Source organism: Phaethon lepturus, unplaced genomic scaffold, assembly GCF_000687285.1.
Source record: "Phaethon lepturus isolate BGI_N335 unplaced genomic scaffold, ASM68728v1 scaffold4039, whole genome shotgun sequence".
Lineage (NCBI taxonomy): Eukaryota > Metazoa > Chordata > Aves > Phaethontiformes > Phaethontidae > Phaethon > Phaethon lepturus.
The window spans coordinates 134,945-156,411 of NW_010562675.1; the positions used below are offsets into that span (position 1 = coordinate 134,945).

A 21,467-nucleotide genomic window follows, 5' to 3' on the forward strand; every position below is an offset into this window, starting at 1 on the left:
CAGCTGATTAGGTCTTTGTTGGTAGTTTAGTATTTGCTAGTACATTAAGCACAATATGCCATTTTTTATTAATACTTCATAATTTATATTTATTGTACCATCAATTTTGGATCAAAATGTAGCACAACCAGCTTATTAACCTAATAATGCAAAATATATTCTTGTATCTAGTTTGCACCTTGCCCCGTTTTGTCTAGTATCTGAAAGGACAAATCTTTTTATTCTCCACATTAACCAATTTTCTAGCTACCTCCTGTCCACTTAGAGCAAGTCATATAGGAAACATGAAATTTTATTCTTAAGACAGGAGAGTTACACTATCTTCGTCATAGGATTTTATCTTTACATACATTTTGGACCAATGTTCTGAAGGAACATGGGCTTTTAGTTTTTTAAACATACCATTTTTATTTGACCAATGCTTCTGCCTCAAGGGTAAATAACCCAAATAGATTTTAAAGTGCTTTAATTAATCTTTTCAAATACCTCTGTTTTTCTCAGTTTAATGCAGTATGGCTCGACTTACTTTGGAAATGAATCAAGCTAAGTATGAAATAACTCTGTGTTAGTTTTCAATGACTGCATCTACAACGTGGCTGAAGTGTTTACTTTAAATTCACCCATTAACAAATTCAAATTAACCTTGAGAATGTATAGGTAGACAAGCTGTCTAACTCTGGTATTATGTGGAAGAATTATGTCTGCCCAAGAATTGCAGTTATTTCCAAATTCTTCCTGAAAATCAGTGTGCTTGCCCACGTATTATAAAAGCTGAAAATTTGAAACTGTAATTCGAAAAGTGTTTCATGTTGCAGTCATAATTTCTAATCAAGTCAGCTTGGGGTTTTTTGGGATCGTCCCACATACACTGGCAAGTATAGAAATGAGGTTTGACCAAACACCTTCTCTTTCAAGTACGTGTAAACTGTCTTTAATCTATTTTGAGTTGTTGACCTTGAGAGATTTGTTGGAGTTCATGGAGTTTTAAATCAAGTGTTAAAATTAAATATGATACAGTAATACACATACAGTGAGGTAATCAATAGCAATGTTGTGGGATGGTTACTGAGTGGCAAAGATACATTGGGTAAACTGCTCTACAGGTATTAAATGCCCGAATTGCCATCAGTTTGCTCACTGCTCTGATTTATGGGATCTATTCTTCATGTAAATGGTCATTTGCTGCTTTTGAAAATAAAGATTTTGTTTGTGGAGCCATGCTACAAAAGCACTGACAGTGAGAGTATGTGATGGAAGTCGTTCAGTACAGTGATCTGAACAGACTGGAGAGTTGAGCAGAGGGGAACCTCATGAAATTTAACAAGGGCAGGTGTAGAGTTCTGCACTTGGGGAGAGACAACCCCATGCACCAGTACAGCTTAGGGGTTGACCTGCTGGAAAGCAGCTCCATGGAGAAGGACCACGGAGTCCTGGTAGACAATAAGTTATCCATGGGACGGCAATGTGCCCTGGTGGCCAAGAGGGCCAATGGTATCCTGGGGTGCATTAAGAAGAGTGTGACCAGCAGGTTGAGAGGGGTTATCCTCTCCCTTTACTCAGCACTGGTGAGGCCTCATCTGGAGAGTATTGTGTCCAGTTCTGCGCTCCCCGGTTCAAGAGAGACAGGGAGCTGTTGGAGAGAGTCCAACTGAGGGCTATGAAGATGATTAAGGGACTGGAACATCTCTCGTATGAGGAAAGGCTGAGAGACCTGGGGCTGTTTAGTCTGGTGAAGAGAAGGCTGAGAGGGGACCTTATCAATGTCTATAAATATCTGAAGGGTGGCCGTCAGGAGGATGGAGCCAGTCTCTTTTCAGTAGTGCCAGTGATAGGACGAGGGGCAATGGGCACAAACTGCAGCCCAGGAAGTTCCACCTCAACATGAGGAAAAACTTCTTTACTGTGGGGGTGGTGGAGCACTGGAACAGGCTGCCCAGAGAGGTTGTGGAGTCTCCTTCTCTGGAGACGTTCAAAACCCAACTGCACGCGTTCCTGTGTAGCCTCCCCTAGGTAATCCTGCCTTGGCAGGGGGGTTGGACCAGATGATCTTCAGAGGTCCCTTCCAATCTCTACCATTCTGTGATTCTGTGATTCAGTGTACCAAGCTTATTTCTCAGGTTTGATACCCTACTCTATACATGAGGCTTGTGATGCAATACACAAGTCTGATGACTGTTAGATTAACTGGAGGTTAGCAATCTTGACAGGAGACCTTTGCAGGCAAATACACAGGGAAGATGTTCAGTGAAGGAGCCTTGGGCATGGGCCAGCTGTGTTAAAAGCTAAAGGAGACTTGGTGGTGGAGGGTTCAGAAGAGGCTTCTCTGTTCCCAAAACGAGAAGACAAGGCTGCCAAAAGAAGAGATGAGTGTTTATGCTCTGCAGTGGAGACAAAGCAAGGCATTCTTGTACTCTGTAACCCAGTAATCTCCCCATTTATTGCTTCTCTGTTGAGGGGAATATAGCCTTTCTCAATGTTTTTTTTCCTGATATAAATATTTCTGCACATGAAACCGGCTTAAAATATTATGTCTTGTGTGCTGTGTAATACTGTATGACATACTGTATGAAATTACTTGATCTATATTCTGTCATGTAGGAATCCAAAAGATTGTGGTATGGCTATATTTAATCTGTCTGGGCTCATATTTTTAAATGCTAAGGCAATCTGCATATCTGCACACATTCATTTTAAATCTACTTATGTCATGGTGGAAATACTTTTACTACACAGTAGTGTTCATGCTGGCAGTGTACTTTCACGCACAGCAAAATTTCACTCTTGGCTCATCTCTATTCATAAACAAATGTCATGGAGATGTTAATACTCTGCACTTCTAACAAATCTACTGTATCATGCCTCAAAACAGTAATGAAAAAGATATGTATTTTGCAAAACATACTTGCATAGTTAGCATTATTTGTACTTTATAGCAACATATAAAAATAATAATTTACATGGGTAAACTATTCAGGTCTTCTGCTGTGTTGTAGCTAAATAACTCTGTGTTTGGAACTGGGCTTCATTCTTACCTCTATTCTGGAAGTGCACTGTTAAAAAGACTGATAGCATCTAGAAATTCATAACTTTGTGTTTTCTTTTAATCTAATTATTATCTTTTAACTTAAAATGAAATTTATACCAAAGGTTTGAAAGAATAATCAAGGTGCTTTCTGAGGGGAAGGGATATTAGATATCAAAACCATGGCCTAAACACCAAAGTAGTGGTCATTCATCTTTAAGATGGAATCTAGAACATGCCTGAGAGAAGTAAAATGAACATGTGGCAAAGCTGCTCAGAAAAGTCAAAGCAGGAGCTCAACCATCAACATGTCTACCCTGTTGTCTATCCATAGCAGATCTGGATGAGAGTAGATCTGATGATTCAAGGCTAAGGACGGCATTTGATGGTAGCATCAACCAAGTAAGGGCTAGAACTGAGCCATATACCTTCTTATATGAAAGTACAACTCTGTTCATCTGATAACGGACAATGTAAAGAACTGCCCTAAATATCAAGGGCTATGATAAAGTATGTGATAGGTTTTGCCCCAAAAAGGCTGTGGAAAGCCAGTAAGCAATTAGCAGAGCCCTTTCTAAGAACTGGTCTTTCACGTGAGTCAAAGCTGCTGGTTCTTTGACAGAGTCTGATGAAAAACGGGAGGAAGTGGACCACCATGAGCAGAGAAAGAAAGGAGATACAGCTCCAAGGAAAAGCGTGAAGTCCTTTTTATTACAAAAGCTTGCAGTGCCATGATGTGCATCTGCAAGGTGACTCCAGGAAAGATCTCCATTTTTCTGGGAGAGAAGCTGTCACCTAGTAGAGGCCTTTTTCTGCACTCTATTGAGTTACATCTGGTCCAGCATGAAATACAAACTGGAGGTGATATAGAAAGCCTCAGAATGGATGCCATGAAAGCCAAGAGATATCTAAGCCATATTTCAGAGAAATCACAAATTGACAATCAAATGGTGGGGTCCCATTGTGCTACTTTACAAAATCAGATAGAGCCATGACATTTTGTTTTTGCTCAAGGCAAGTAAATGCCATTTTAGATTTTGATGCATGCCTCATGCCATGGATTCATATTTAATGGCAAAGACTCAGTATGTGGTTTTCCTGTGCCTCACAAAACAGTATTGACAGGTTTCTTTTCATAGCTGCCTCCTGTACCAATTTAGAAAGATGCCCTTTAGGCTGCAGAGATTAATGGACATAGCATAGATCAATGGGTAGTTTCCTGAGGCTTTATGCACAGTACACCATTGCATGTCTTACCATATAATTTTCAGTGTGTATAGGGAGCTTACTTTGAAACAGCTGTTAGTGGTCTAACTGTTGCTTCAAGGACGCGTATCTTGCATGTAGCCCATCCAAATAAGGAATCATCCTCCACAGGACACACCACTTTGGTTATGTGTAGGTAGACGGGACTCAGGAGTGGGAAAAATATAAAATGGTGAATAAAAAGATGTCAAAAGGAGGTTAGAGGGGGAAAAAAGCAACTTGGTGGGATAGAGAATAGTGAAAGAAGAAAACGTAAGGGTAAAGATAGAGAAAGTAGGAAAGAAAGATACAAAAACTAGAAGAGGAAAACAGAGAAAAAAACAGGAGACAAGTATCTGGAAAGAGGGAGAAAAGGGAATTTCTTATTACAGTTCAAAATAATTACTTATGAGATAGACCGGAGGTTCTGCCTCAGACACAGCTGGTATGTCTGATGGGACACCAACAGTAAATATTACGCCAAAGGGTTTTAGCCCACAAAGAGGTGTAACCTGGGACACAGGATGACATAGTAGTCCAGGACTCATAGATTGGTTACTTGGGCAGCTCTGCTGAACTTGCACAACAGCTTGCTGGAGCTCTTCCCAGTGTCCTGACTATTACTTCTGAGCTAGAACTGTGGACCTTGTCTCACTGTGCAGAAATCATCTACTGGGAGCTGTGGACCAAGTATTACAGAGTCTTTCTTTAGCTCAGTGGGACACAACTACTATTTGATAGAAAAAATAGTACTTGATAGAATCCACATTTGCTTCTTTTGCTCATTTCCCCTCCTCCACTTATCCAGAAATCAATGTGCTAATTGCCTCCACACAATTGGCTGAGAGAGAAATGTAGTTGCTCACTGTTTCGTAATTTTAGACAGCTACAAGACATTTATTCATGTGCTTTAGGCATAATAGTGCAGTTGTAGCTCTTCCTTTGTGCTTGCTGCCCTCAGTGAACGGGGTGCAAGGTAAACATTTATCAGATCATTTCAGAGGATTCCTGTCAGAAGTGTGCTGTACCGACGGTTTGTCTACTTGCAACCTCTAGGGAAAGGAGGTTTGACATGTAATGTCCATGCCTCCACCGGTGCCTGAGAAAGTACCATTGTAAGGACAGGACTGATCAGGTCCCTGTCAAGTAACTCCACAGGATTTCCTGTGCAGCTTCCAGGGGCTGGTTGGTTTGTTTGTTTTTCTTTTTTTTTATTTCTCATGGCCTCATGGCCATATTCTTCAGTGTCATGTTCAGCCACTGCACTTGTGGTTTGGCACAGAGAAGTGGCCACCCTTCCATGGCTCTCCTCACAAGGGCTGGAGTTTCCATGATTGGAGAAAATGTTATCCTTTCAACAGACCGGTCATGTATTTTTATGTATTAGCCACTAAGTGGGAGAAAACCAGCTAAACTGGGTTCCTGTGTATCCTGCCCTATATTTTCAGTCTAGGAACTCTTTACTTCTGTTCTTACTAAAGAGATTTATTCAGTAGGTCCCTGAATGCATTGCACTTTAGCTTAAATGAATTGTTCATCCGTTATTTTGCCTATAGAAATATATCCTTGTCAAGTCAAGACATGAACCTCTAATGATCTAATTTAGAAATGCAACTCAAAACCTCATACTGAGGAAATTTGATGCAAAACACCTATTGGAGAGTATCTTTTATCCTCCTGTCTCACACATCTCCAAACAAGCTCTGAGTGGCTGGGCCCCATAACTATAGCTAGGTATAATTTTGCAAAACCTTAGAATCTTCTAGGACAAAAAATATGATTAAAACATGGCGGATTGAGATTAAAAACAATTTTGAGCCAAAATCTGGGCATAAAACTTTTCTCTCTGTCCCAGAGACCACTGTAGGAAGAAAGCGACATTTGAACAAAAAGTGAGACAAAAATCTTTTAATCCTGAGTATTACGCATTCTGAGCGATGCTCTGGAAACTTGGCTTTGATTCTGTGATGCTGACATTAACATTGTTTTATAGCTCTTAGAAGCATGGTGTGCCATGTGCTAGCAAAGGCGATATAACTGTGGCAGTCTATGCATCAAGCATTAAAATCAGGCATTGTACTGGTTTAAATCAGTGGAAAGTGTCTTGAGATGTTCTGCTATCTGTAAACATGCATGTTGGATTTAGCCATTGGAGACCATAGCTCACAGACTAAACTAACTACTGATATGAAATACCATGTAAAGCATGAAATCTTAAGAATTGCTTTACTTCGTATGAACCGAAATATTCATTTAATGGATCTATTTCCTCCTCAAGCAATCTTCTTTTAAAAAATTTTTACCCCCTGCCTGCTCTGCCAAGGTACAAATGTTCTCATTAATCAAGGTGTGCAGCAAACCTGGCTTTGCTTGAAAAATGCTTGCTCAGTGAACATGCTACTTTCAATTACAAACAGAGAGTTCAGGCATGCCTTGGTCTTTTGACGTATTGCACAAAGTTTTCCATGCCGTGAAGAGGCATCGTGATGTTACCTGAAAAAATATCTCCTTTATTGTCAGCCAGCATTTCAGGCAGCACTTTAGAGCCTGGGAGAGGTTATTGCTCATGATTGCTGTTCATAAAGTTCATAGCAGGTCTTTTCTTTCTGTAAAGAATGCTATTTCCCCCCTCCCCTTTATTCCAGATTGTTTTATTTCCTAGGAAACTCTGGAGCAATTTACATACCTTTTGGGTCATGCAAGAAATTTGCTAGCCCACTGAGCGGCTGGATGGAAGTTAAGTGTTCTCCAGTTCAGACAGATGGTCTCGTTTAGCTGTCACATTTTAACTGTGTAGCTTACCAAAGATTTGTAGTTCTTTTCAGAACTAGTGCTAATATTTTGAATTTCTACAGAATCTTCCTATTGAACTCTCAAAGCACTGCACAAACATGATTGAATTTAGCCCTTATATCAGGGGCTAAATTAGAATAGATCTCATCTTGAAGATGGAAAAGCTGAGACATGAGAAGTAAGGATGATGTCTAAATGAGATATCTGACATTAGGCAATGGACTTCCTGTTCAGACACGCTGGTAACAAGTTATGCCTAAGAAACTCACTAAATTTTGTAAATGCTAATTCAGCTGTTATTATTGCTATTATTATTGACAGTGAGTATCCAAGAAGCAAGAAAAACTGAAATGGCAGCTGGTAAAGCACAGGCCTGACAAATTTTGAAAGGTGACAACACTGTGGATGAAAGCAAAGAAAGTTGTAAGAGAGGTGAGTCCAGAAGGCAGCTGGATGGTCAAAAGTGAGGGGATAAGCCATCCATACATTGGCAGAACAGTAAGATTAGTTTCACTAGGTTCAACAGCTACCCAACCAAATCAGAAGCCTGTATACATTAAGCTGCATCAGATGTCTGCTGTTGGGATCATAGTGAACCAGCATCTTGCTGGTGTGAAGATTGTGGGGGAAACAAGAGATCCCTGGTCTCACTTTTTTTCCATAACCCCCATATTGCTATTGACGTGAAACTGTTGGTGAACACAATGCCACTGTGGTAGTTAGTGCAAACAAGAAGGTGTTTACTCAGGAAACAACAATGGCACAAGATATCACAAAGCAAAAAGGACCATCTTGCTAACTGGATGCAGAGTGAATTCCTTTCTGTATTCACTTGGCTTAAAGTGGTGCTCAGAGAGCATCCTCCCATCAGAGGTGACACTGAACAATTGAGACCAAGACCCATAATACTTTAGAAGAGGGAACCAGAGGGCCATCACCTCAAAGATTTAGGGCAAATTGTGAAGGGAGAAAAAAGTGAAAGGAATGGAAAATGCTGTAAAAAAATAGTGCAGATTTGCTAAAAATGAATTCTGCAAGACCGTATTTTTGATAAGACAATATAATCTAAATGAAAGAAAATACCACAGAGCTAACTTCAATGAAGAATGTAATGGAGTATTATAGAGTTACTGTCATTCTGTTTGTTATTTGCACAAAAATGGTAAGATGGATAAGAAACTGTGTAAGAAAGAGGCAGGTTTGGGGAGGTATCAAAAAAAGAGGGAGATTCCTGTGAGTCCTTTCACAGTCTTCCACCTGTTCTAAACTGGAAGCTTATCATTTGGAAATAGCAGACAGGGAAGAAGATTTGGTGATCACAGGGTGACTGTAACATGCCAAATGATGTAGTCATGGAAGAAGAAAATATGAACCTGGACTTGATTATCCATTTGCTTTTTGATCAAAAATCAACTGCAGCTTGAGCTGGGTTGATGGTTCAGCTGGTGTCTGAGACAGAACACCTTTTTGTTTGTTGGTTGTTGGTTTCATCTGATATCTTCTGGGTATTATGAGGCAGTGATCATTCCTCATTTGCCTTGTCCATGCTACCTGTGATTTTGTACATCCATCAACAAGTCCTTCCACAATCATTATCTTTTGCAAGCTTGTTCTGGTCTGTTTATTTACTCTTTCATTGCACTGCCATTAACTGTCGTCATCATCCCTGTCTATACCTTTCTACTGAACTCTTTTGAGAAGACAGGATCAGAATTACTCACAATACCCAAGATGTGGAGGCGTGATGTATTTTTACAGCAGTTCTCTCCTTTCTTTTCATAAAAATATCCTAATATTTTGTTTGATTTTGTTCACAGTGCTAATTTTTTCACAGAAATATCCATTATAGCTCCAAGATTTATTTCCCAAATTATACAGGTTACTTCAGAACCGATAACTGTATATATAAATGTCTACTAACTGATATATGCGTACAAAAATAATAAAAAACCACAATAACTGTAGTCCCCAGAACTCAAAAGTGACAGAAATGCATCCGAAGAACATGCTGTTTTGATTCTTTCCTGACCCACTGCTGTCATAAGAAAAGTGACAATGTCTCTCCAGATTTCAACCGTCCTGTCTGAAATTGGTATTTGTAATCATCTCTCTAAAGAGAGAGAGAGTCATTTACCGGCACCTGACTGTTTCTCTGGAGAATTATCTGGAGAGAGAATAGAAAAGGAAACAAGGAATTTTGATACTCTTGCTTAACCCAGTCATCTAACTCACATGTTGTCAGTCTCTTGTATTACTAAAGCCTTCTGAGGTGAGCAGAGATACTGCCGAGTGAAGACATTTTGCACTGAAGATGTCAATACAACCAGCTGTGTCCTTCCTTGTGCAGTTTGTGCTTGCACGCACACACTCACACACTTGCACGACCTCTCTGAAGTTTACTGACACTAGTAGCAATCAGGTGTGTGTGGCTTTGATACCAGGGAAACTCAGGTCCCTCAGAGCAGAGGGAATCAATTAGAGGAAAGTTATATGCAAGCCGCATAAGGGATCCAGCAGTGCTTTTCATTTTCCTGTCACTCTCTGGGTCTGTGGCTGAAGGTCATGCAAACTTGTAGATCTGTGATCTGCTCTGAGAAAACTGGAATCTGAACTTGCATTGCTTATATCTGCAGCCAATGTTGCAGTTTTATTCTTAGCTGTATGAGATACGGATGGCGGGCCATTTTTCTTAACATCAACAGCTAGTCACAGGTTCACTGCCGGAGGAGAAGGTGAAGGTCTTTGTCACAAATTACAGTGTCTCTAGTGTACATTTTCCTTCCATATTTTACTTCTCTTTCCATGTGTGTTCTGTTTAACTAGCTTTCCCATTCTTCCTTTGCTGTCTTTCCTACATTTCTTGTGTTTTCTGGCATTCTTCCAATGTAATCTATATGGCTTTTAAAATCTTTTTATAAATCTTTTGAACTAAACTGCTGACCTTAATCTCTTAGTCTTCTGGTTATGCAAGGACTGAGACAGTATGTTTCTATCTGCAGCAACAGTCCGTCCTACCATCTTTAGCTGTGAAGATGGTGAACTCATGACGAAAAAACCAAATGCTACAAGATGTTTTGAAGATTGGCCAGGACACAGGGGCAATCTGTATAAAATCTTTTCCTACTTCCATTCCAGATTGAGCACTTTTTCTTTCCTTAACATCTCTTAACACCAGAAGAAAACAGAACATTTAAAGTGGACAGTTCAAACAGTCATTGTCAGCATTTTGAGTGGGTGAGTTACACAGATTGAGAGCCAAGATGAAAATTACAGCTTATACCACTTCGTCATTTCATTGAAGTTATCGTTCAAATCTTGGCAGATCCAACATCTGGAACAATATCCATTTTAATGTGACATAAATTATCACCATAAGGAATACGGCAGAATGATCAGCAGCCAGGGAGAAATGATTTCTGAGACGGATAGCTAACATTTTCTTGAGAATTCAGTCGATTAAGAAGTGTGATTGCTTATTTGATCACATCAGTTAAATTACTGAAACAAATAATAATGCAACAGTGTGAGATGCAGATGCAATGAAAAATATTTTGAGCCATAATTTCACAGATCTAAATCCTGAACTGTTTCCAGAGGCAATTGCTTCACTGAAATAACAGGACATTTCTTGAGTGAGCACAGAATAAAAAAAAAAAAACACAACAGAAAAATAAATTGGCACAAAAGTTTCTAAACTAAGGTTACTGTCTCTGCATTTCATTTGCAAAATACAGCAAGCCTGTCAAGCCTATAAAACTACATTTATTTTCATTTGGATTGGCAGAGCCAGACAGATAGACAAGACAGCATAGACACAAGAACTGGGCTCTGCATGAACCAAAAACCATCTTAAACTTGCAATGAGATCTAGGTTCAACTCTTGGCTTTCCCAGAGATTTTCTCTTGTAATATTGGACAAATGACTTCATTTGCCTGGGCCTCCATGTCTTATTTGTGCAGAACAAAGGCTGTCATGCCTAAACTCTTTAGTGCTTAGTATGATGAGACTCGTGCATGAGTTGTGGTTGTTGGTGAAAATTTCAATATTGGGGATACTGAGAGTTTTGCCAATAGAGCAATAATACAGATAGAGAGCACATGTAAATTAGACTGCAAAATGTACAGCCAGGATATATTGTAAGAGTATGGAGACTTTCGAGTGAACTTTGATCAGAGGTGTTAGGTCTACACTTCTTTACTGATATCAGGTCCCAGCTGGCGTGGAAAATGATGCTGGCTTTCTGCTGTTATTTGGTTAAAACAGAAGAAGAGAAAGTCTCTTAAGGGTAATTAATAGTTTTATGTAATAGTCATAGAAAGTTACTTTTCCTGCTTTAGTGTGTGGGAGATTTTCCAGCATAAAGCTTCTACTAATAATAGTGTCTTCTCATCACTGGCAAAGCTTTTTTGTAATGCTTTAGGGATGTGCACTAGCGGTTACCTCCAGGAGAACCTCCTTGCTAGTGCTGAGGAGCCGATCCCAAAATCCAAGTGAGAGAGGTCAAATCTGGGAAAAAATAGAAAAGAGGAATGCCAGCATTAAAGTGTTCACTGATGCTTTCATTGTCTCTGTGAGGCACTGTGATGGGGAGATAAAATGCATAATAAACATTTCAGGGCAGCTGGAGTATATCAGGTCTGACACAGGCAGAGGATTTAGTCTGCCACTCCAAAAATGACATGGCTGCTGCAGAAGGCATAAGGAGAGTTGTAAGGTACTGAACTGATTTAAACTTAGCTGGTCAACAACGATAAATAGGAAGTTGTTAAGAGAAGAAAAGAAAGACAGGGAGAAAGACAGAGAAAGAGAAACTAGAAAAAAATAACAGGTTAACGCCATTATTATTCCAAGAAAAAACATGTTATTAACATGAAAGCCAGGCTAGTATCCTTTTGAAAAGCTTTGACAGGGACCCCTAAAGATTATACACAGGTTAATATAGATACATTGCCCTTAGAAATTTTACAATTCCAACTAGACTTGTAATACTTTGTATGCAAAACAGAGTCACTTAGTCCAGTATCTCACAGAATCACAGAATCACTAGGTTGGAAAGGACCTTCAAGATCATCAAGTCCAACCATTAATCCAGCGCCACCATGTCCCCTAAACCATGTCCTGAATCTATAACAACATTCCCACTTCCTCCAAAAATAACCCTGTAACCTTGTTCCATCCCAGGCAGAACTCTTGCACGGGGCTCATGCTTATTAAAAAATACTAATATTGAGCAAATTATGTATAAAGCTGCTTAAGATTATTTTCTATAAACAGAGCATTGCTTGTTAAACACTATTTCAGCCTTAAATTGCTGGTTTTGGAGCAGGAAATGCTAAGTGAAATTCTGTGTAGGAGATCAGACTGAACAGCTGCAGGACCTTTGGCATTAAGATCTGTAAGCTCCTAAATAAGCACAGTTAGTTTAGCTCTCTTATGTTCCTGAGGTGTATAATTTCTTTGACTATTCATAAAATAACTGGTTCCTCCCTGGAAATGTTGATAGATACCAAATGTTTTATACTTTTTAGCACAAATAATAATTTGTCCTTAAATTTTTCACAAAAATGTTTCGTGTAATTCCCATATTGAGAACCCACTGGTCATCCCAGACAAGGAGTATAACTAATATCATGCAAATTAGATGGCCAGTCTCACATCACTGAATAATGAAACAACAAATAACTGGACAACATAAAAATAATTCCTAGGCTGCTGTTCAGTGAACAGGTTTAATGAATGTACTCAAATACCGAGCAATTCAGAAATCAAGAATGAATCAGAGAAAGACGAGAACATTGAACTTATTGGGTGCTATATTTGTGGTGAATATTTCCACCAGCTGTAGTGGGTATGTTTCTGTCACGAGGCTGATACTGTTCGCTTTGCATTCAGCTCACCACCCTTCCTGAAGCCCAGGAGCCTCTTCTTAATTCCTTCTTTGTTGCCGGGGCTCCTAAAACTGCTTTATGTCTTTTATGCTGTCATATTTACTTGCACTAAAAGGTACTGCAAACCAATTTACAATTATTTATAGCATCACTTTTTACATGTCACCATATTAAAGAGCCTTGTAACGTTTCCATTTTTAACCCTTATTTCAGGTTTTATAAATCCTGCCTGCTTCTAATTACATCAGGCTGAAGACAACAGTATAAATGTTAACCCACAGACTGATTTAGGTAGGCATCTATTTTAAAATATGAGGTATCAGAAAAGGCAGTGATTTTGCATAGTCTCTTTTTTTTTTAATACTAGGTTTTAATTCACAAGACAACACAAAAGCTCTGATTATTTACCCTGTAATGGGAGATAAGTTTAGTGGAATTAATGATACTACAGTATTAAGAAATAGAAAGAACTGGCTAAAATTTGTCAAGGGTTGTCTTTGTTACATTGTCCTTTACTTGAGAACACAAGGGATTTCTTGGAGACATTCAGAGCTAATATACAGAATGAAGAAAAATATTCTTTTCTTTATAAATTATATGATCAGTGACTGCACTGGGGGGTTAATCAAGGCAAACCTTGTGGCTAAGTTACAAATAGGAGCTATCAATTTCATGGTGTATTAGAAGCAGCTATTGCTTTACAAAGTATGGGCCATATCTTTGCCAAGTTAAAATTGGTATCCTTTTATTTTGTGAGTGAAATGCAGGATCTGCTGGTGCCTGGAACAGTAAAACACCGGTGCAAGCTACCTGGAGACCAGGAAATAGCTTTTGTTTGAAGTTTTGAATAGTAAGCTAGACAGTGCTGCCTTTGCTTCATTGTTCACCTACGAAGTCTCCGGGCACATCCCGGAACAAGGGTTGAGCCAGGGATTACCTGAGAGAGTGTGGTCCCTACAAACCCATCAGTCCCAGTGGCTACCTCCAGCAAAGCCGTTGAGAGCTGGCCAGCTTGCTCACTATTATCTTTGCAAGGTTGAGAAGATCAGGGAGTTAACATCCAAGTCAGGATGTTACAGTCCAGGTGAGTAGAGAGCTAGAGAGGTAAAAAATTGGTTCGGTGGTGGGAGTGAGAGGGCACGGCTGTTTGGATGCCAGTGACAGCGAGGTACCGCAGAGGACTGGGTACTCATCCTGTTTAACATCTCTATCAACAACCTGGAGGAGGCAACAGAAGGCACTTCTGTGGGTTTTGCAGATAACACCAAACTGGGCGGACCACTTGATAGGCAGGAGGGCAGGATGGAGGGACAGGCCAGCATAGATGCTAGTCATAGTTGCTAACAAAGCTGTGCTGCCTTATATGAGCAGAAGATGCCATACAAAATGTACAGCTCTTTCTCAGCCTCCTCTAGTTCTCTTGTTTACAGTGCAGCTTTACTTTTTAGTTGTTATATTGCATTTAATCTCTCTTTGCAAGTGAACTACTGGGCATTGACCAGTGCCAACGGCCAGGAAACATCACTCCAGAGAACTATCTTTATTTCAGCTTTCAGTATGTTACTGTTCCTCTTCCTGTCCCTCAGGCCTTGGTAAATCTCATAAAATCCTTTTCAGATTGAAATCCTACTCTTCCCAAGCTGTAACTTGTTTTACAGCATGTATTTCTCTATAGTTGTCTTAGTCTCTTGTTGACAGTCTTTAGGTACCGGTTCCTTGGCTGGTAAATGTCTCCCTTATTCTTAAATTTATCCACTTCGTTTTGTTCAGAGCAGTGTGTGGGGATAATAAATTGGCTCACAAGTACCTGACACTGCTTCTTAGTTCTTTCTGCTGTGCCAGTTTTTCATAATACTGAATCCTAGGGATGTTTTGAAGAAGCCAGCAGCATTTTCCCCACTTACACGTCTCCCAGAAGAGCTGCAAGCTGTCTGGATTTCTCTAGTAAACTCACTCAATGGATGTGCTTGCACAAAAAGTGTTCCAATAGTTTAATAGATTTATTCCAGGATATGATAATAAACAGTTGTTTCAAATGTCAGTTTTAAGGCTTGCAAAATGTAGCTATGTACATGCATAAGATCAGAGCATAAATCAGCTCAGTAAAACAGCTTTGTAAATATTTATGAGCACAGGACTCTTCTTTCACACTTAGTCCTTCTACGTCCTCATCTTATTTTCACTTGCTTTAGTTTATGGCTGGTTGTCTGGGCCGAGTACCTGACATTGGTAAATTGCCACCTGTTTTCTCCAATATTGCCTATACCACAATCCTAAATCTTTATTGACTGCAGGTGAATGTATGGTCTATAGAAAGGAACCTGTTTGCATGGAGGGGCAGATTCTGAATTCTGATGGACTCGTGTGAAGGCACCATATTGCTGAACTGAAGCATAGCCTGGATTTGTCTTTGTGAGCTGCCATCCCTGTGGTGGCTGCAGGCAAGGCAGGACCCAAGTTCCGTTTGTGTTGGTCTTTTGGATGGAGCTGGTTATTCAGGAGGGAGAGAAAAAGGAGAGACTTTAAAGGAGAGACAACCCTGGCTCATTCTCCTGTGGCCGTGATGCCTGCCCCAGGCATCCCTGCATTTTGGTGGCCCAGAGGAGAGGGAATGAATGATCTTTTTGCTCCTTCCTTTGCGGCAGTCACAGGTGAGGGCAGAATTACGCAATCATATAGGTATCTTTCTGCAATTTTTACAAAGTTGTGCTCACCACTCGCATTTGTGTCAACGCTGCAATTTTTATTACTCTTCACTAATTCACACCAAAATCTCTGACTTAGTTGCATTTTCTCCCTATTTAACTGGTAGCAGATAGCACCATGTTAATTGATGTAATAACCAGAAACAAAATCTAAAATTAAACCTACTGATAATTTTCTAGTGTTTGTTTAACCAGATCCTTGAATTTCCTGAGTGGTCAGTTTGGACTCAGATAAGTGCTATCATTTTTCTTCTCTCTTGTCTGCTGGCTTTCCAACCTTTTTGAACTGCAACCCACAGGGTTTGGTGGTGCTTGTGGCAATTCAGGATGGATTAGTCTCATCGAGTAGTTCATTTCTGCTGCTTTGAGAGAGGCTTTGTGAGATCAAGAGCTGTTGCTCCCGAGATCCTGCCAGGCACGCTTCCCATGTGTTTCTGTATGTCTTCACTGAAACTGAGTGACATCAGCAGAAAGGGGTTTTTGTGTGTCAAAACATTTTCCATGATGTTTACACATCTTCATTTTATATTTGTAAGGACAGACAGATACACTGCCATTTAAGCAATTACTTTTATTTAATAGTATTTGCATTTTCATTAGTGAAAAATAATGGAGAAAGATAATTTACTCATTTGCATGCAGGCTTATCAGAAGATTCCTATACATTGTACAAATTTACATCATTTAATGTCTTGTCATGCATTTAATCATACTATTGCAGCTTTAAGTGTCTTTCTGACTGCAGTGGTATCATTCATTAGCAATTCCCTGATGATCATAAGTTTGATGTAAAGACAAAAAAAAATCTTCCAAGAGTAGGTTTTGGGAAGCTTAGTGGCTCTTCTTCCTGCAGTTATGGCAAATTTTGTATTTTTTAAGACACTCCTCAAGCACACCACTGATGTACTTGAGGAAGTAAAATGCTGTTTCATCAAATAGGGCATTTTTCTTCAGTAAGTCATGCTTAAGGCACTTGTGTAGTTAGTCAAAAAAGATCTCAAATCTTTTGCAGGTGACTTACTTAATTTCCAGGTGTGTCCCTTCACCTTGTGTTTCCTGCTGGCCAGTTGCAGGCAAGTCACGTCCACAGCTTTCTGCAGCCCCCAGGTTGCTCTTCCAATCCAGGACACAGGGCTGGGGTGAGACCCAGGTGTTGTGAGCCAAGGGCCAGAGGGATTTGGAAATGCAGAGTGGCCACCATGAAAGCATGGACGTTTCAAGAGCATCTTGAGAGGAATTAATGATGACATTGCTTTCTATCTGCTTCCTAGAAAAAAAAGGGAGCATAATTCTGTTTTTATTAACTCCAGTGGGATTGATGGAAAACTTCTGCTTCTGTGAAATTAATTGAGGAAGAATGGGAGTGTATCCTCACACTAGCAGATACCTTGTTTAGATGCACAAGCCAAGTCTGAGATGCTTCCTTGAACGTGCAGCACCAGTTCTTTCTGCAACAGGGAGCAGCAAGCAAACCCTCAGAAACAGTGGCCTGGATGTTACATACCTGCTTTCCCTGCAGTCCCTCTCCTTCATCTTGGGGGATCCAGGACTGGGTTCCCTGCTGAAGCTTCCTCTTAAAATTATACCTCTCCAGAGACTTGAGATTGTGAACGACCTCTGTTTGCAACACTAAGTACAGTAAATGCTATTGTATTATCCAACAGTAGCGAATTAAATAATCCCACTCCCGTCACTTTCTAACAGGATAATGTTAAAGGCATTCCTCTGAGGTGGAGAGTAATAATTTGCTAATTCCCCTCAGTATTTCATGCTTCTCAGTAGTGCAGCTAATTTTCTCTGAGTACCTTATTAACATTCACAATGACTTTGCAGTCCCACCCTAATAGCTCTCTGCAGAGGCAGTGACTGTGAAGGTGAGAGCTGACAGTGACACATCTTCCTCCTTTTTCTCTGCAGACTGTATTATCCTGGTTTCCATCCACTGAGGGCTGTCCAGCTGATGCGAGTGGGCAAACTGCAGTACAGTCAAGACATGTTTCCTCAAGCGCTGGAGACCTTGAAGCAGGTCAGTAGTATGAACTGTTTCTTCTCTGACCCCCTCTCTCACTTCCCCCAAACCTGTTATGTGTCCCTCCTTTCTGCTCTGACTGTACCTCACGCCTTTGGATACTCCTCACTGCTTTTTTCCATCAGTGGTGTTTCCCCAGGCTGCAGCAGAGTGTGGTGATGGGTCACTGGTGCTCAGCATTTCAGGCACTACTTCCTCCAGTATCAGTCACTGCTAATTACAGTTCGATAGCTCAGAGGTGCCTGGATGAAAAATTACTATTAGATATGAAGAGATAAAAATATCTCAGTGCCTCATACTCTCCTTGTTATTGAAGCAAAGTGAATCTGGGATCACTGAAAGTAAAAGAACAGGAGTAGAGCTGCAGTGCCTATCCTCCTTAGTCCCTATCGGGGATCCGTGATTTCAGATTGGAGAACTTTGCCTTTAATGCTTGGATTTTACTGTGAGCCACACTCAAATCAACAGGGATGCTTCTTGATCCCTCCTATTTCTGTATCATTCATCATTTTTCTCCTCTTTGATCTGGTTTTTGCAGCTGGTGCTTTGCTGGTTACATTTCAGCTTTAAGCCATACCTCTTGTACCTGAGCTGACTTTTAGATTAATTTCCCCCTACCCCAGGCTCTTACTTGTCCTGCTGTTATATTGCTGTTAGGACCATCTTAAATATGTTGAAGAATCCCCTTCCATGTGCAACATGTCCTCAGGACATGGGATCTCACTCGCTTCCCATCTCAAGTCCTCAATCACTACCAGGGTGTTTTTCTCCCCCCTGGAAGATGTGCTGCCTCCAGTTCCCTTCAAAGATGTCTTACGCTTATTCCCTTGTATTATTGATTGTCCTGCGGTCAGCCTGGCCTGACTGTGCCAACATGCTCCGTGCGGTTCCCCCTCTCGTCTCTCGGCCCACCTCCAGCGCCTGACACAGCCTCCTCGTTGCCTTTGCCGGGTGCTGCAGAAAGCCACCTGGCCCAGCTACTTGCCTGTTGCTGTGGGGTGGGAGCGGGCCCCAGCGCTGGCCCCAGTGTTGGAAAGAAGTGCAGAAACTGGCTGTATGTCCCCTTTGTTTAACATCCGTACTATATGAAGAGCTAGTGTTGTGGCAAAGAGTTAGGGCAGCTGCTTGGGATAGAAGGAATGGCTGTCTGCACTGTGGGTTGGGGAGGGAAGTGGTTTTTCCTCCTGCCTGGATCCCCTGTAAAGTTACTATCAGCCACGACTCTCTAGACAACCTAGTACATCTGATTAATTATGCAAGCTGATAATTTCCACATGTTGAAACAATAAATTAGTATTTCATATGATGCCAGTCTTGGTAACTTAAATCTTCACTTGATATATTTAACATAAATTATGGCCAATTCTGATCATTACAAAGCAGATGGAAGAGTAATAAATTCTATTTTCCATGCATCATTCAGAAGTAACTCATATATCTGTCATGTGCCAGGTAATCTGCTCTGCTGTTTCCCCCGTAATATTTATAATTTCCAAACATTCAGACTTTCCTTTTTAGCAGGTGGAGTGAGACCCCAGTTAGAGGAGCTTCTATTTTCATTGATACTGCTGCAATATATCAATTAACATTCTTCTAATTACGTTTCTAATATGATACTGCATTAAATTAAACTGGAGTGAATCCCCCTAGACAGATCTGAATGCTGCTTATCGGTGAAGGTGGAAGTTGTGATGGGATTTTGTATGTTTTTAGTGAAGAAGTTGCCCATTGCAAGACAGATTGCTATTGTATTACCCTTTGAATACTGAGCAATGGCTAACACAGAAACCTTTTTTCAAGCTGTGATCTCCTCTGTCCCTGAAAAGGGAGAATACAGCGCTGCTTACCGTTCTGTGCCATACCCCAGTGCATCTCTAACTGTGGTCTCCAAGCTGTTAGCGGTCCACAAGGACACAGTGAGTGCTTTACAGCTGAGATGCAGAACCATTTACAAACTAATCCTGTTGTGGTTTTGCCTATTCCCCATTCAGCTTCCCCCTTTTCACCCACATGTGTGAGACAGGGAGAGACTGAACTCCCACTCTCTGGGAGTTCAGTCCCACACAGCTGAGAGAAGGAAAAGCTTCTTGGCATCCTGTTTCTCCATGCAACTTGTAAGCGTAGGACATAGTGCTGCTTTGGATGAGATCTGAAACCGATTCCCTTCATTGCCGTCTATGCTGGAACGCATTAGAGCAAGAAATAATTCCCAGTTTGTTGCGAGTAAAGGATGTGATTCCTAATATAACTCAGATAATGTCCTAGAGTTATATGAGAACACAGTTTGGCCCTTTGTGATTAGATGTGTCAACAGAGCATGCCACATGCTCAGAGCAGAAACTCGATTACCTTCTCTGCTTCATTACTCTTCTTAATGCACTCTGACACTGAATAGCACCCTGTTGGAGCCCTCGTCAGACTAATTTCAGTGTGGCATTAAGGAGAAAGATGTGGAAGGTGCAGAGGAATTGAGATCTGACTGAAATTCACCTCACTCATATAAATCCTGTTTAATCAGGCACAGCCTCAGAGCTGCTGGGGATTGACAGCCTCTCTGCATCAGATGCGCAGCCTGTTAAGACCAGTACATCTTCATATGCAGGTCTGCAGCCCAGCCCTTAGCTGCTGCTCTTGGTGCCACCCAAAAATGAATCACTATCATAAGCACCTTACTCTTCGTGTCCTTTGGGTTTAGCTCTCTGCCCTGCACCCCAAAGAAGGCTTAAATAACGTGGAGGGCTTTATGTTAGCCATTAAAGTGAAATCACACCCTAAAAGTATATTAGGCCCTGCAGGATCTAATTTGCCATGCTTTGGAAATAGAAGTGTTGCAGAAAGGCAATACTCCACTTCTGGAATAAAACCTGAAGGGTAGCCCTTGGTTTATTGTACAACCAATGTATTATTTTTAAATTTATATAAATATACATATATATATATATATGAAAGATGTAATGGTGGGAGGACAAATGGAATTACAGATCAGGAAAGCCTTTGTCAGCAAAAGACCAGAGCTGGAGCCCAGTCTGAGAAACCTAATTTAAAGAGCCTGGAATGTCTGTAAAAAGAGGCAATAACAAAAGTTGCAACAAGCTGTCTTGTGAAGAGAAAAGCTTCTTAACTGGGAAGCAGCACTCCTGCAGGAGCTCAGGACAGGTCTGCATCTCTGGAGCTCATGGGAGCCCTTAGCAAGTGTATAGATTTGTCTTGAGGAGCACTCATTAGCATCAATATTTGTTAGGTATCATTTGTTACCTTCACAGCACTGTAAGCTCACCTGTTTGGTTGCCCATAACCTGAGTAGAGCTGGACTTGGTTTGGGAGGACAGGCAGGGTCCAGAGGGGAAGGCTTGGATTCAAGGAGATGACTTCACTTCTGAGTGTCGTCTCCTCGAAGCAAGTTGCTGAGTGCTGCATGTTTTTGCAGCTGCTGCTTCATCCTCTGGGCTGCAGTGATACCCAGCTGCTGAGCGGTGGCTGGTGTGGACAGAGGCAGGCAGGCAGGAGGATGCACACATGTATGACACTAACCAGCCAGTTTCCCCTGTAGACCCTGCACTTGGCTGGCATGGTCGCAGGACCACCTTTGTCCTCCCATGAGCTGATGGGCATGGCTGTCTTGTCTCATGAAGGCCTGCAATAGAATCATAGAATCATTGCGTTGGAAGGGACCTTTAAAGGGCATCTAGTCCAACCCCCCTGCAGTGCGCAGGGACATCGGCAACTCGATCAGGTTGCTCAGAGCCCCGTCCAACCTGACCTGGAATGTTTCCAGGGATGGGGC

At 41.0% G+C, this 21,467-nt stretch overlaps 1 protein-coding gene across 1 annotated transcript in view; it reads left to right on the forward strand.

The window, feature by feature from the left end:
* Nucleotides 1-21,467, forward strand: part of SMYD3 (SET and MYND domain containing 3) — an 88,382-nt gene that overhangs the window by 63,577 nt on the left and 3,338 nt on the right. The window contains exon 6 of the mRNA XM_010294347.1: nucleotides 17,572-17,680. Within this exon, the coding sequence (XP_010292649.1) occupies nucleotides 17,572-17,680 (109 nt within the window). The remainder of the gene's footprint in view (nucleotides 1-17,571; nucleotides 17,681-21,467) is intronic.